Source organism: Selaginella moellendorffii, unplaced genomic scaffold (assembly GCF_000143415.4).
Source record: "Selaginella moellendorffii unplaced genomic scaffold, v1.0 SELMOscaffold_66, whole genome shotgun sequence".
Lineage (NCBI taxonomy): Eukaryota > Viridiplantae > Streptophyta > Lycopodiopsida > Selaginellales > Selaginellaceae > Selaginella > Selaginella moellendorffii.
Window position 1 is genome coordinate 326851 of NW_003314327.1, and position 11577 is coordinate 338427.

Genomic DNA, 11577 nt, shown 5'->3' on the forward strand with positions numbered 1-11577 from the left:
GGTGTTGGTCATGGGATCGGACACGTGGAGGACTTGGACCAAGTGCACGAAGTTGAGTGGCAGGGGTGCCATTCTCGGGCCTAGTAAGCCCAAGTCCAAAATAGTACTTACGGAGGTTGTGAGTGAGACTCCTCCAAGTGGTCGGAGGTGCGGTTAAGTGACTAAAGTAAAATGGAAAATTTAGTCGCTTACATTGTGAACCCGCTAACTTGACCTCAAGCCATCACGTCTTGGCATATTTGGTGTCTCCATACCATTAGCTCTACGAATTTACCTTTATGACACTTTTTATTTGTGTCTAGGTCTTTGCTAAGACCAAAACTGCCAACTATCCGTTAGCATTACACCATATAGTTTAGACACAATTTTGTGTCAAAATTGCTTTCTTCTGATAACCTTTTTTCCATAACTTTAGTATGGCACATTCTGCTATCACTAAGATACCCACTATTCTCACACTTAAATCTTATGATCCTCCCCATCCTTCGTGGGGCTCAATGCACCTTAGTCCAAATGTTTTTTACTAATCCCTTAGGACCATTCTTTGACTCTACTTAAATCATCCAACATTTTTGGACTTTGCTAATCCAATGACCTATAAGGTCTTATCTTGAGGTGTCAGCTCACTAGAATACAACTTCGTGTATTCATGTCTTACTCATAAGGACCTATTTTCCCGTTCCTTGTGGGCTACTTTTGCCCTTTAGGACTATCCGTCCATATGATAAGAATACCAACTCATCCTCTAAGCACACCCCTAACTCCTTGGGTTTGTTCCAGCATTTATAAAAGGTAGCCCTCGCTACCATTTCAAGGACTTATGTCTTCATATATATTTGACCTCCCACGGCTATCAATTCTAGTCTCAAATTCATGAGCACCAGCCTCAACTATATGAGGGTAATCTTGTGACTCTTTTAGTTTCGAGCTTGTCCCAGAGACTAACTCTTGGTATTAAGGGAGGCTTGGGGTGAAAGCCCAAAGTGTGTGTTCCTCAGGGGGGGTTATGGGGGGTTTCAAATGTATAGTAGGGATAGTGATTGGAATGCATATCCGACCATCTAAGACATTAGCTTGGCTCCCATTGGGCTATGTCGCTTCTTGTTCTACATCCGACTTGGGTCTAAGCCCAAACTCCATGCTGCTCTAATTGGTGGGGTACCCTCCTCCTCACGTTAGGCCACCAGTATGCCAAAATTGTGCCAAACTCCATCTGACACCATTTTGCATGCAGATGCTAGATACGGGGAGCTGATGCTCGTGGGATTGTACCGGACCCTCATTTTGTAGCGCAACAAGCTTGGAGTTCAACTCTAAATTCATGTGCACTACAAAAGTGTTCAATTCAAGATCAAGGATATGATGGTAGGCATTTTGAATATATACTCTTTAGCTGACTATTTTTGAGAGAGAGCTCAATTTTCCAAGTTTAATATGCTCTACAAAATCATTGCAAAAGCATTGGTTAAGAAATTGATACTAATTTTACTAGAGACTATACATGGCAGATAATGGAAGGGAGATAGCTAGTGGATACTATGCTTTTAACACAAGAACAAGTTACGGACGAGGAATTACAAATGGCTTTGATTCTTTTAGACTATGAAAGTGTATGATAGTTGGGTATTCTTGCAGGCAGCCACTCTATATCAAGATGTAGTTTGTAAAGTTACAATAAAGGACAATTTAAAACCTCTTTCATTAGAAGTCTACTAAGTGTGTGTTGGCTTAATTTGTCTTTCTTTTAGTGGTTAATGCCCAAACACACTACTTGTTGAGACTCATTGCAAGACAAACCAAGGGCCAACTTAAATTTAGTGCCTTTGTAGATGATATAGGAGTAGTTACCTTGCTTTAATTTATTAAAGAGTACCTGCCTCTTTTAATTATTTTAATGTAATATTATAAAAGTATAAAAATAAAAACACATAATAATAATAATAATAATAATAACAATAATATTGAGAAGTTATTTACAAATGTAGGAAAGTTTAAACTAGAGATTGATAGGATTTAATTAGATTTTTTTTGTTAGTGTATTTAGTCTAAGCTTGTGAAAGAATATTATTTATTTATTTTGGCTCTTTCACTAGTATAAATTAACTGGTGTAATTCTGTTTAATCATTCACATAGTTATGTCTAACTTGTACTTGTCACCCAATCCTATTACTTTTTGCTGTCAAGGAATTGCCATTGACAGCTGATAGTTGAGGGTTTTCAGTAAAGTGAGGTTTTGTTTTGTTTTTTTTTTCCTTAGATTATATAAAAATATTATAGTATGATATTTAAGAAAAATTAAACCAAGCAGGATCATTATGCACACAGCAATTTATTTATACTATCTCTAGTAATCCTAATATAAACCCTGTTTACTTTTAGAGCCATTCCATGGTTGTAGTGTATATCAAGCAATGCTACTATGTGGTTGAATGACCTGAAAAAATAGGTGTGCTGTAATTCTTGCTAATTTTAGTGGTAACAAGGCCAATATTAAATGCCACCCCTTTGAACAAAACAGCTGCTCAATTAAGTAGGGATTGGTTGAGTCAAGGATAGCTTCTCTTGATGGAATTCTAACTTGTTAACATACCAATCTACCTCAGATACAATGCTTGAGAAAGATCTAATAAATTGGAACATAATGTTAGATATCTCTCAACGAATGGTTATAGGTGACAAACCATGGATCATTTCAACTTGATGCTAAATGAGATCTTATTCATGGTGGTTTTCATCACATGTAGTAACATAAGTTAACTTCATCAAACTCGAGAGAAGGAATTGATATGGAATAGGACATAGTGATCTGGAATTGCTTAGTGCTTCAAAACTGTATTAAAATAAATTGGGAAGGGAAACTTACTGTCAAGAGCTCTATAAGTGACGCCACAGTGTTGGTGGTGAAGCTGGAATTGCCGCTATACGCAATCGCCATAATCGAAATGATATAATTTGTTGCACTTAGTAGCAACGTTTGGTTTGCTATAAAACAATTAAAAACATTCCGTGAAATTCAGATTTATTTATGTCTCACTAAAAATAGAGACTTCACTTCCTTGTAAAATTCTATGGCCACTCTTCCCTTAATTCCTAGCATGGGTTTTAATGCCTCTATGCCAAAGTGACGGGCTTCGAAGTCTTCGTGGTTTACAACCAGTATGACACTCAGATCTGGAGCAGCAACAAGCCCCGCCCCGCCAATAACAACGCCAAACTCGTGGTGATGGATGACACCGGCATTGGAACTCCGATCACCCACAGTGACACCGCGCAGGCCTTCACGCTCATGAAACCGGGGCTTGAGAATTCCAGAGCCGCCTTGAAATAATATGGAAGTGGCACGCCTTGTATGCAATAAGAAATGGAGATGCCATAATGTTCCTAGAAAGCATGAGAAACTCTGGAAAGAGATCGCGTGAATATCGACATATACGGTGCTTACATTTGCTTGGGAACCTGTAGTGTACTATAGTGGTAGCCGCTGCCACTGTTAAGGAGGCCTTTCTCCAGCATTTATCTTCTTCAATCTCTCCTCCTCCAGTTTCATTGTGTCCTCCGCAGCCTTGACTGCCTTTTCCCTCTCGCGCTCGGCTTCTTGTGCCAGGTTCTTGATCTCAGTCATGAATCTAAACAGCGTCTTGGCTGCTTTTGTTTTCCTGCCAAGCCAAAGAAATAGAGCAACAATTTAACTTGCCCAGTTATAAGATCCACAAGCTACCTTGTCTCCACAACGTCTGCAAGGGCCGGGTCTGTTGTCCTCTCGGCATGGTCTACTACTCGCGTTACAGCCTCTCTGTACATCTGTTCTAGCTCGCTCCAGTCCGATCCACAGGCCTGGCGAAAAGAAAAAAAAGAAAGAAAGAAAAAATCGCCAACTTGAGGAGAAAGAAAGCCGAGACAAACCTCAGATGCCAAGAGGAGAGAATAGTAGACGTCATGGATGAGAGTGTCTCGGTCATAGTGATCTTTTCCCATCCTTGACTTGTTCCTATAGTCTTGAATGCTCCGCGTAAAAATGCCTTTCTCGAAGTCGCCAAACTTGAGCGCCTCGGAGCACACTGACTGGCTCATGACTAGAACGGCGTCGAGTGGAATGCTGCTGCGCTCTATATCAATCTGTGTATTCCTGAGATAGCATAAGACATCACACACAACCAAGCGCAAAAAGCTGGACAAAGAAAAACTTACCATTCTCTTTCCCGTGTAGCGACCAGCGGCAGCAAGCTCGTTCTTGTATCCGGCCAGGTAAAGGTAGTACACTCTCCTCAACGCTGCAAAGAATAAAAACAATCGTGGAGAAATTTGAAAGACAAAATCGTAAGGTCGCAGCCACTAAAACTCATTCGATTTCGCAAGCCGTGTCTAGAAACCAAGAATTGAGAGATCTTACCGTCAAACAAATGCTCCACGGGCGATTTCCCAGTCTTGCGAAGATCCTCGAGCACGCCGGTCTCGTGCTTATCGGCGTAGCCCTTGCGCACCATATGGATGCCCTGCGAGAGCGCCGCGAATCCAGTCTTGGTGGCATTGAACAGCATCCCCACCCCCTTCTTGGCGGCGTATGCTGCCGATCCAGACGCCATAGCCCTCCCTCCCCTCCCAAAACCCTATCATTTAAAATTTCCCGCAAGAGAAGGTAGAATATTCTAAAAGCGGAATATGACGAGGGATATACTGTCAGCAACAGCCCGGAATATGGTGCTACCAGAATGAAATATACCGTCAACGAACGAATGAATTGAATTAAAAAGAACAAAAAGACGCAGTTCTTATCAAAGTTCTCTCAAAGGATCTCGAAAATTCACGCTCTCGGAAATCCTCTTTATTCCCCACCCATTAATCCCAGCCGCGCGGTGAAAAAGCATGTCAGGAGTTCTGCTTGAGAAAGGCGATTAGATCCGCTCGTTCCTGCGGCTTCTTCAATCCCGGGAAGATCATCTTGGTTCCTGGAATGTACTGGAGAAAACCCGCCACGAAAAAAAAAGCGTGTTTTTTCGGGAGCAAAAAATCGCAGTGCTTACCTTCTTGGGATTCAAGAGGTACTCGTAGAGCGTCTCCTCGCTCCACTCCACAGCCTTGTTCTTGTTGGCCGCCGAGAAGCTAAACCCGGGGCAAGTCCCAGAAGTTCTCCCAATCAAACCATGGAGATTGGGGCCTGGAAACAAACAGCCAAAAGAAATGTTAGTGATCCCGCCCAGAGAAATCTCTATCGCTTCGATTACCTTGCCTGTGCCCAGCTCCCTCCTCCACGACATGGCACTGCGCGCACTTCATCTTGAAGATCTTCTCGCCGTTCTTCGGGTTCCCAGCCGGGGCGTCTCCGAAAGTCGCCATTCCCCTCGCTTTTCCCTAGACCCTGGGAGGAGATCGCGATGCGCGAATGAGAGGAGGATCGAGAATCCATGGATCCATACCTGGAAATCGCAGATCGATGCCGCAGCTCCGAGCTACTGAGAACCACAAAGACCTAAACACTGTTTCGATTCCATTACGCTTTCCTCGTGTCGGAAATTTAGTCGATATTTCCTTGACACGTGGGCGGCTTGGATGCGACCCACGAGCTTCTAGGGTTTTCTCGAGCTTAGGGTTCTTGGGCGCCCGGTAGCTAGGGTTTGGGGGGCGCCATGTACAACGGGATCGGTCTCCAGACGCCGCGAGGCTCAGGTACGAATGGCTACATCCAGGCGAACAAATTCCATGTCCGGGCGCGGGCGGGGAAGATCGAGGCCAAGGAGTATCTGCCGGGCGAGGGCACGGGAGGAGTGAGCAAGAAGGCCAACAAGGAGATTTTGGAGCACGACCGAATGCGCAAGATCGAGGTCCGGCTCGTGGAGCTGGAGGAGGAAATGCTGGAGAATGGCTTCACCAATGACGAGATTCTGGCCAAGCTCGCCGAGACTCGCAAGGAGCTGGAACTGGAGAGCAGCCGAGAGGCGTCTTTGAACGACAAGTGAGTCTCTAGTTTCTGCCTAGAAGGGTCTGATATGATCTTCTGGATTTTCTTTTTCTTGCAGGGTGTCCGAGACCCAGACGCATCAGATCGCCGCTCGCAAGGAGCAGAAAATGGACGTTTTGAGGAGCGCGCTAAAGTCCGAGGGAATGCAGCCGGGGGAGGCGTTCGATCGAGCTCTTCAGGAGGAAAAGCGGCAGGAATCAAAGAGAAAGAGGGACGAGGATCGAAAGTTGCGTGACAAGGAGGTCGAAGAACACAAGCGGCGAGCAGAGAAGAAAAGAAAGGAGGACGAGCGTGCCGCCAAAGACGAGCAGAAAAGGAACGAAGAGGAGCGAGAGAGGCACAGGGCCAGAGATCGAGACGAGCGCAAGGAGCGAGATCGCGAGAGAGACGAGCCGCGGAGGGATCGAGGGGAGCGCAGGGACAGGGACAGGAAAGAGAGAGACAGGGACGAAGTCAAGGAGAAAGAGAAAGAAGAAGATGGTGACGAACGCAAGGACCGAGATCCCGCTGCTAGAGACGAGCGTGAAGACGACCGAAAGCTGCGAGAGAGGGATCTCAAAGATGACCGCAAGGAAAGAAGCAGGGAAGAACGCAAAGAGAGGGACCGAGACGACCGAAAAGAGCGTGAGAAAGAGAGTTTCAGGGACGAGCGCAAGGAACGTGAGAAAGAGAGAGGCCGGGACGAGGAGCGCAAAGAGAGAGCCCGAGACGAAGAGCGCAAAGAGAGAGTCCGGGACGAAGAACGCAAAGAGAGAGCCCGAGACGAAGAGCGCAAAGAGAGAGTCCGGGAGGAAGAACGCAAAGAAAGAGGCCGAGATGACGAACACAAGGACAGAGGCCGAGACGAGGATCGCAAAGAAAGAAGCCGAGACGACGAGCGCAAAGAAAGAAGCCGAGACGATGATCGCAAAGAAAGAGAGCGAGAGCGAGAGCGCGACCGAGAAGATCGAGAGAAAGAGGAAATGGAAGACGATGCTGCTGTTCGCGGGAGATGGTCTCCACCTGGAAGTGATAGCAGTGACTATGAAGATCGACGCAGCAGGCACCATAGGAGGAGCCGGAGGTAAACCACAAAAAAAAAAAAAGTTTTTGAGCTTTTGTGTGTAGCTAGCTACGTACTGGTTTGTTCTCAAGGTAGTGAAAAACGAGCTTTTTGTTCAAAGCTACCGAGCTTGATCTTCGAGAAGATCTCTATCTTGTGAAGGATTTAAGTTTGAGGTAGCGAAAATGCGAGCTTTGCCACCAAGAAGCGATTCTTCTGGAGAGAATCTTGATTTGAGCTTTGCGGTCCTTTGTTCTACCATTTTTCTCGCGGGATCTCTCCAGAGTGAACAATCCGGACGACTTTTCTAGGGCGGCCGCTATAGCTGCCGGATCCTTCCGCCATGTAGACGACGTCCATGCCGCTCAAGACCCTCCCAAACACTGCGTGTTGGCCGTCGAGCCAGCTCGCCTTGACGGTGGTGATGAAGAACTGGGACGTGCTCACACCGCTAGCCGTCGATGCGTTGTTTACCATGGAGAGAACCCCAGCGTGATCGTGATGGAGCTTGAAATTCTCGTTCCGGAATGCTCCCCCCGGGTAGATCGACTCGCCGCCGCGGCCATCGCCGCGTGTGATGTCGCCCCCCTGGATCATGAAGCCCGGGATTATCCTGTGGAAGATCGTCCCCTTGTAGTGGAGGCGCTTGCCGCTGGATCCCTTGCCGCGCTCGCCAGTGCACAGCGCCCGGAAATTCTCGACGGTCCTGGGCAGGATCGAGCCGTGCAGGCCCAGGACGATCTTCCCTGCTCGCTGCCCGTCAATGTCGACATCGAAGAATACCTGGTGAGTGACGGTCGGATCGCTGGGGGATCGAGTTGCGGCGATTGAGAGCGTGATGAGTAGCACAAGAACGACGGCTAGTCCCAGGATTGCCCAGATCTTGTGATTCTTCCTCGCTCCATTCTCCATGATTTAGGGTTCTTGCTTGGCATGTTGTAAGAAATCTGAGCCGTTCATTCAAAAGCATTAAAAGTCATCGGAGCCGTTCGTTGTGTTTTCTCAATCCTGGCCGTTCGCTTAAATTGGGGCTCAATTAATTCAAATGGACCTTGTCAATCTTGGCCGTTCGCTTACAATAAGGCTCATCTCGGCCATTAATTCAAAAACCATGGGATGGAAGGAATTGGGATGGAAGGAATGGAAATGAAATGGAATGGAAGACCGACCCAATTCTTTTCTACTGGGCCTTCTTGCTCTTCTTGGTTTGCGGCTTCTTCCTCACGTAGATCTTGATGTAGTAATTTGTGAGTAGCAGCATGAGCGCGAGATAGAAGACCGCATTGGCGGCGAGCGGCTCCATCCCGGAGCACTTGGCGGATTTCTGGCGAACAAGCAGCGCCACCCACGCCGCCGCCGCGATGCCGATCGCGAACTGGAGGATCTGCGCGAGCGTCACGAATTCCTTCACGGGAGGGTCGAATCCGAGGCTGGAGAGGAGGAAGTAGGAGTAGAGCAGCGTCTGGATGGCGGTGTTGACGAGCAGGAAGATCACCTGGAGCGATTGCGCGGTGTGGAGCCAGAGGAAGCAGATTATCGGGTTGCCGGCGTGCTGGATCGCGTGGAAGAGCGTGAGGCGGCGCTTGCGAAGAACAATGATGAGGGTATCGAGGAGCTCCACGAACTTGGAGAGGTAGAAGGCGTAGGACCAGAAGAAGATCCGCCCCACAGGGCGAGTCTCCACCGGGAAGCAAAAGAGCCAGTCGATGCCGCCGCTGGCTTTCCACAGCCAGGAGCTCTGCTCGTGCTCCACCAGCGTCGCCTGGAGGCATCCGGCGAAAATCGCCACCGATCCGGCGAGGAGAGCGAGATTATGGAGGATCTGGAGCGGGCCGAGAGGGATTGGAGATCGCCGGAGGCTCGTCAGGAACTTCAGGACAAGAATCGCCGCCGCGTAGATCCCCAATGCCGAGATCACGAATCCCCATGAGGCGCCCAGCGTGTGATCTTCGTCCCAGCGGAAGTGGGAGACCATGGGATGGTCCGCGGCATAGTACCTGATCGTCGCCAAGAGCTGATCCACTGGAGCCATAGCCATCGCCTCGCCGAGCTTTCTCCCTCTCTCTCTCTAGCTATCCCTCTCGAGTTTTAATGGCAGGGCCAGAGAAGAGAGTTTAAATTTTAGGGCTTTACAAAGCCCTAAACCTTCGATGTCTCACGGCGATGGCGAGGACGAGGAGGAAGCGCTTGGTTTCGAGGAGCTCGGCTTGGATCCAAGGCTACTGCGAGCCATCGCCAAGCGCGGATTGCCCAAGCCGACGCTGATCCAGCAGACGGCCATTCCACGCATTCTGGTGAGTGAAATTCTCAGGGATTTCGTGGAAATCATTCCTTGTTGCTACTCCCAGGAGGGGAAGGATGTTGTGGGAAGAGCCAAGACCGGCTCCGGGAAGACGTTCGCATATTTACTGCCAATGATCCACAAACTTCTAGCGCATACGGAGAATGCTACCGGTCTAAAGGCTCTTGTTCTTGTTCCAACGAGAGAGCTTTGCCAACAGGTTCGTTTAAATCATTGTAGACGAAGGAAAAGATCTATCATAGATTTCTCCCAGGTCTTTGACGAGCTAGAGTCTCTATTAAATTTTTCTGGAGGAGTTCTTACGGCAGTCCAACTTACAACAAGTATGTCGTCAGCTGTAGTGGTATGCTTCGATCTTTTTCTCGGTGTTTTTTTTGACTGATTTTTTTTTCTGATAGAAAGGGGCAGTGACCAGACGTCCAAACATTGTTGTTTCTACACCTGGTTGCGTTGCTTCGTGCATAGCGGATGGCACAATCTCGGCACCATCTTTAAAGGAGTCACTTGCTACTTTGGTGCTTGACGAGGTAAGGAAATAGCTGATCTTGCTCGTGTCCCAGGTAATGATCGTGATCACTGTTAGGCGGACTTGCTACTATCATATGGTTATGAGGAGGATCTGCAGAAGCTTGTTTTGCATGTTCCTCCTCGGTGCCAGTGCATTTTGATGTCCGCTACGACGAGGTCAGGATGCTACTGATGTCAGTCTAATTTTAAGCCGTGCTTGTTTCGGAAACAGTGCAGACGTTGATAAGTTGAAGAAGCTCGTTCTTCATGATCCGGTTACACTGACGCTCACGGAAGTGGATGGTTCTACGAAGGACGATGTCGTCCCCAGTACTGTCCAGCAATTTATGGTGAGTTGGAGTTGCGCTAGTGAAGTTCCATGGTCTGACACTCGATTTCCAGGTTCGCTGCGAAGCTGAGGACAAGCTCTTGCATCTGCTCACACTCGTACGCTTTGAGTTAATTCAGAAGAAGGCCTTGATATTTGTAAATGCTATCGATACAAGCTTCAAGATCAAACTGTTCCTCGAGCAGGTACGTGGAAAGGCCTTTTTCCAAAAGCCTGTTCTGAAGAAGTTTTTATTGTGGCAGTTCGGCATCAAATCCGCAGTTTTGAATGCCGAGCTTCCTCAAAATTCTCGTTTACACATATTGAAGGTATTCCAATATTAGAAACGACGACAATCATACCTCGGCTGAATGCGCAGGAATTTAACTTGGGATTATTTGACTACATGATAGCCACCGACGATGGCAAGTCTGATAAGCTAGAAACCGAGGATCAAGCTGGTGGAAAACTGAAAAACAGAAAGAAACTCAAGAAGAGGATTATGGATGCGGAATTTGGAGTTGTTAGGGGCGTGGATTTTAAAAACGTTTATACGGTATGGTGGTTTTTTTATTTTTATTTTTTTCTTTCTAAAGGATTGATGTGATATGTACTTACACTAGGTTGTGAATTTCGATTTGCCAAGAACTGTAACCGGTTATATTCACCGTATTGGTCGAACTGGTCGAGCTGGAAATGCTGGAGTAGCTGTGTCATTCGTAAGTCTAATTTTTTGTATGTTTTTCTGAACAACTATAAGCTTCCAGGTCTGTGAAGGCGATGAAGGGCTATTATCGTCTCTGGAGGATGTTCTATCTGGTGACAGTGGAAATGCAGGCGAGAAACGAATTTTGCCGTTTCCTACAATTACAAGCGGCGCCGTGGAGTCTTTGCGCTACAGAGCTGAGGTACCTTTACCATCTCTGGCCCTGGAGATTAATCCTTCACTAACAGGACGTTGCGCGGGGTGTAACAAAAATATCGATTAGGGAAGCGCGTGCGAAGGAGCTGAAAATGGAAATTCTGAACTCGGAAAGGTGAAACCATTGCATTCGTCCCTATCTTATGTCTCATGCGCTTTATACATTCAGGTTGAAAGCACACTTCGAAGACAATCCAGCTGATCTGAGTAAGTCTTTGAGGCTTTAAGTTTTCTTTCTTCACTCTTGTTTTACTCCTGCAGAGCTGCTAAAGCACGACAAGCCTCTGAGCAAGCGTCAGCCTCCTCAGCATCTTCGCTCGGTACCCGAGTACTTACGCGACGCAGAGGTCATGGCAGCGGGGAAAGCGATGAAAGCCGCCAATGCGGCCATTGGTCGACCTTCAGTGAGCTATACCAAGAAGAGGAAGCAGAACTGGGAACAGGACCCTTTGAAGTCAATTGGTGTAAGGCTCCTTGTTGGTGTCATATTGGTTGCATTTTCACCTCTGGCTTGTTGGT

General features: G+C 47.3%; 6 protein-coding genes across 7 annotated transcripts in view; 2 read left to right on the plus strand and 4 right to left on the minus strand.

The window, feature by feature from the left end:
* Positions 1–3211: 3211 nt before the first annotated feature.
* Positions 3212–4560, minus strand: LOC9649273. 2 transcript variants are annotated; one of them, XM_024659174.1, is made up of 6 exons: positions 4392–4560; positions 4190–4272; positions 3905–4117; positions 3720–3835; positions 3458–3657; positions 3212–3401 (listed from the first exon to the last, which is right to left on the minus strand). In XM_024659174.1, the coding sequence occupies exons 1-5, from the start codon at positions 4537–4539 to the stop codon at positions 3492–3494; spliced, it is 726 nt and encodes a 241-aa protein (XP_024514942.1). In that variant the 5' UTR covers positions 4540–4560; the 3' UTR covers positions 3212–3401; positions 3458–3491. The 2 variants fall into 2 exon arrangements, with proteins under 2 accessions (XP_024514942.1, XP_024514941.1); XM_024659173.1 differs by having other exon boundaries at positions 3444–3657.
* Positions 4561–4718: 158 nt separating this feature from the next.
* LOC9649492 (cytochrome c) lies at positions 4719–5482 on the minus strand. Its single transcript, XM_002985218.2, has 4 exons — positions 5416–5482; positions 5224–5357; positions 5023–5156; positions 4719–4957 (listed from the first exon to the last, which is right to left on the minus strand). Exons 2-4 carry the CDS (start codon positions 5333–5335, stop codon positions 4868–4870), a joined length of 336 nt encoding a protein of 111 aa, XP_002985264.1. The 5' UTR covers positions 5336–5357; positions 5416–5482; the 3' UTR covers positions 4719–4867.
* Positions 5483–5568: 86 nt separating this feature from the next.
* LOC112340525 (RNA-binding protein 25-like) lies at positions 5569–7220 on the plus strand. Its single transcript, XM_024659096.1, has 2 exons — positions 5569–5951; positions 6016–7220. The coding sequence occupies exons 1-2, from the start codon at positions 5626–5628 to the stop codon at positions 7022–7024; spliced, it is 1335 nt and encodes a 444-aa protein (XP_024514864.1). The 5' UTR covers positions 5569–5625; the 3' UTR covers positions 7025–7220.
* On the minus strand, positions 7093–8267 carry LOC9649493 (peptidyl-prolyl cis-trans isomerase CYP21-1). Its single transcript, XM_002985219.2, has one exon. It carries the CDS (start codon positions 7909–7911, stop codon positions 7255–7257), a length of 657 nt encoding a protein of 218 aa, XP_002985265.1. The 5' UTR covers positions 7912–8267; the 3' UTR covers positions 7093–7254.
* LOC9649494 (elongation of fatty acids protein 3-like) lies at positions 8180–9037 on the minus strand. The gene has a single exon (XM_002985220.2). The coding sequence runs from the start codon at positions 9035–9037 to the stop codon at positions 8180–8182; it is 858 nt and encodes a 285-aa protein (XP_002985266.2).
* A 92-nt stretch (positions 9038–9129) lies between these two features.
* Positions 9130–11577, plus strand: part of LOC9649495 (DEAD-box ATP-dependent RNA helicase 16) — a 5332-nt gene continuing 2884 nt past the window's right edge. Inside the window, exons 1-14 of the mRNA XM_024659106.1 lie at positions 9130–9293; positions 9348–9500; positions 9555–9644; positions 9700–9828; positions 9885–9985; positions 10041–10158; positions 10211–10342; positions 10400–10465; positions 10516–10692; positions 10760–10855; positions 10904–11044; positions 11091–11173; positions 11228–11265; positions 11320–11534. Of these exons, the coding sequence (XP_024514874.1) occupies positions 9150–9293; positions 9348–9500; positions 9555–9644; positions 9700–9828; positions 9885–9985; positions 10041–10158; positions 10211–10342; positions 10400–10465; positions 10516–10692; positions 10760–10855; positions 10904–11044; positions 11091–11173; positions 11228–11265; positions 11320–11534 (1683 nt within the window). The 5' untranslated portion in view covers positions 9130–9149. The remainder of the gene's footprint in view (positions 9294–9347; positions 9501–9554; positions 9645–9699; positions 9829–9884; positions 9986–10040; positions 10159–10210; positions 10343–10399; positions 10466–10515; positions 10693–10759; positions 10856–10903; positions 11045–11090; positions 11174–11227; positions 11266–11319; positions 11535–11577) is intronic.

Bases quoted from the DNA above. Each gene is read 5' to 3' on its own strand.
- LOC9649493 (XM_002985219.2), bottom strand. From the start codon at position 7,911: ATGGAGAATGGAGCGAGGAAGAATCACAAGATCTGGGCAATCCTGGGA.
- LOC9649273 (XM_024659174.1), bottom strand. From the start codon at position 4,539: ATGCTGTTCAATGCCACCAAGACTGGATTCGCGGCGCTCTCGCAGGGC. The intron at 4,118-4,189 runs GTAAGTTTTTCT...AGGAATACACAG, and splicing joins GCTACACGGGAAAGAGAATG to ATTGATATAGAGCGCAGCAG. The intron at 3,658-3,719 runs GTAGCTTGTGGA...TTGGCTTGGCAG, and splicing joins GCAGACGTTGTGGAGACAAG to GAAAACAAAAGCAGCCAAGA.
- LOC9649494 (XM_002985220.2), bottom strand. From the start codon at position 9,037: ATGGCTATGGCTCCAGTGGATCAGCTCTTGGCGACGATCAGGTACTAT.
- LOC9649492 (XM_002985218.2), bottom strand. From the start codon at position 5,335: ATGGCGACTTTCGGAGACGCCCCGGCTGGGAACCCGAAGAACGGCGAG. The intron at 5,157-5,223 runs GTAATCGAAGCG...GTTTGTTTCCAG, and splicing joins GGGAGCTGGGCACAGGCAAG to GCCCCAATCTCCATGGTTTG. The intron at 4,958-5,022 runs GTAAGCACTGCG...GGTTTTCTCCAG, and splicing joins ACCTCTTGAATCCCAAGAAG to TACATTCCAGGAACCAAGAT.
- LOC112340525 (XM_024659096.1), top strand. From the start codon at position 5,626: ATGTACAACGGGATCGGTCTCCAGACGCCGCGAGGCTCAGGTACGAAT. The intron at 5,952-6,015 runs GTGAGTCTCTAG...TTTTTCTTGCAG, and splicing joins GAGGCGTCTTTGAACGACAA to GGTGTCCGAGACCCAGACGC.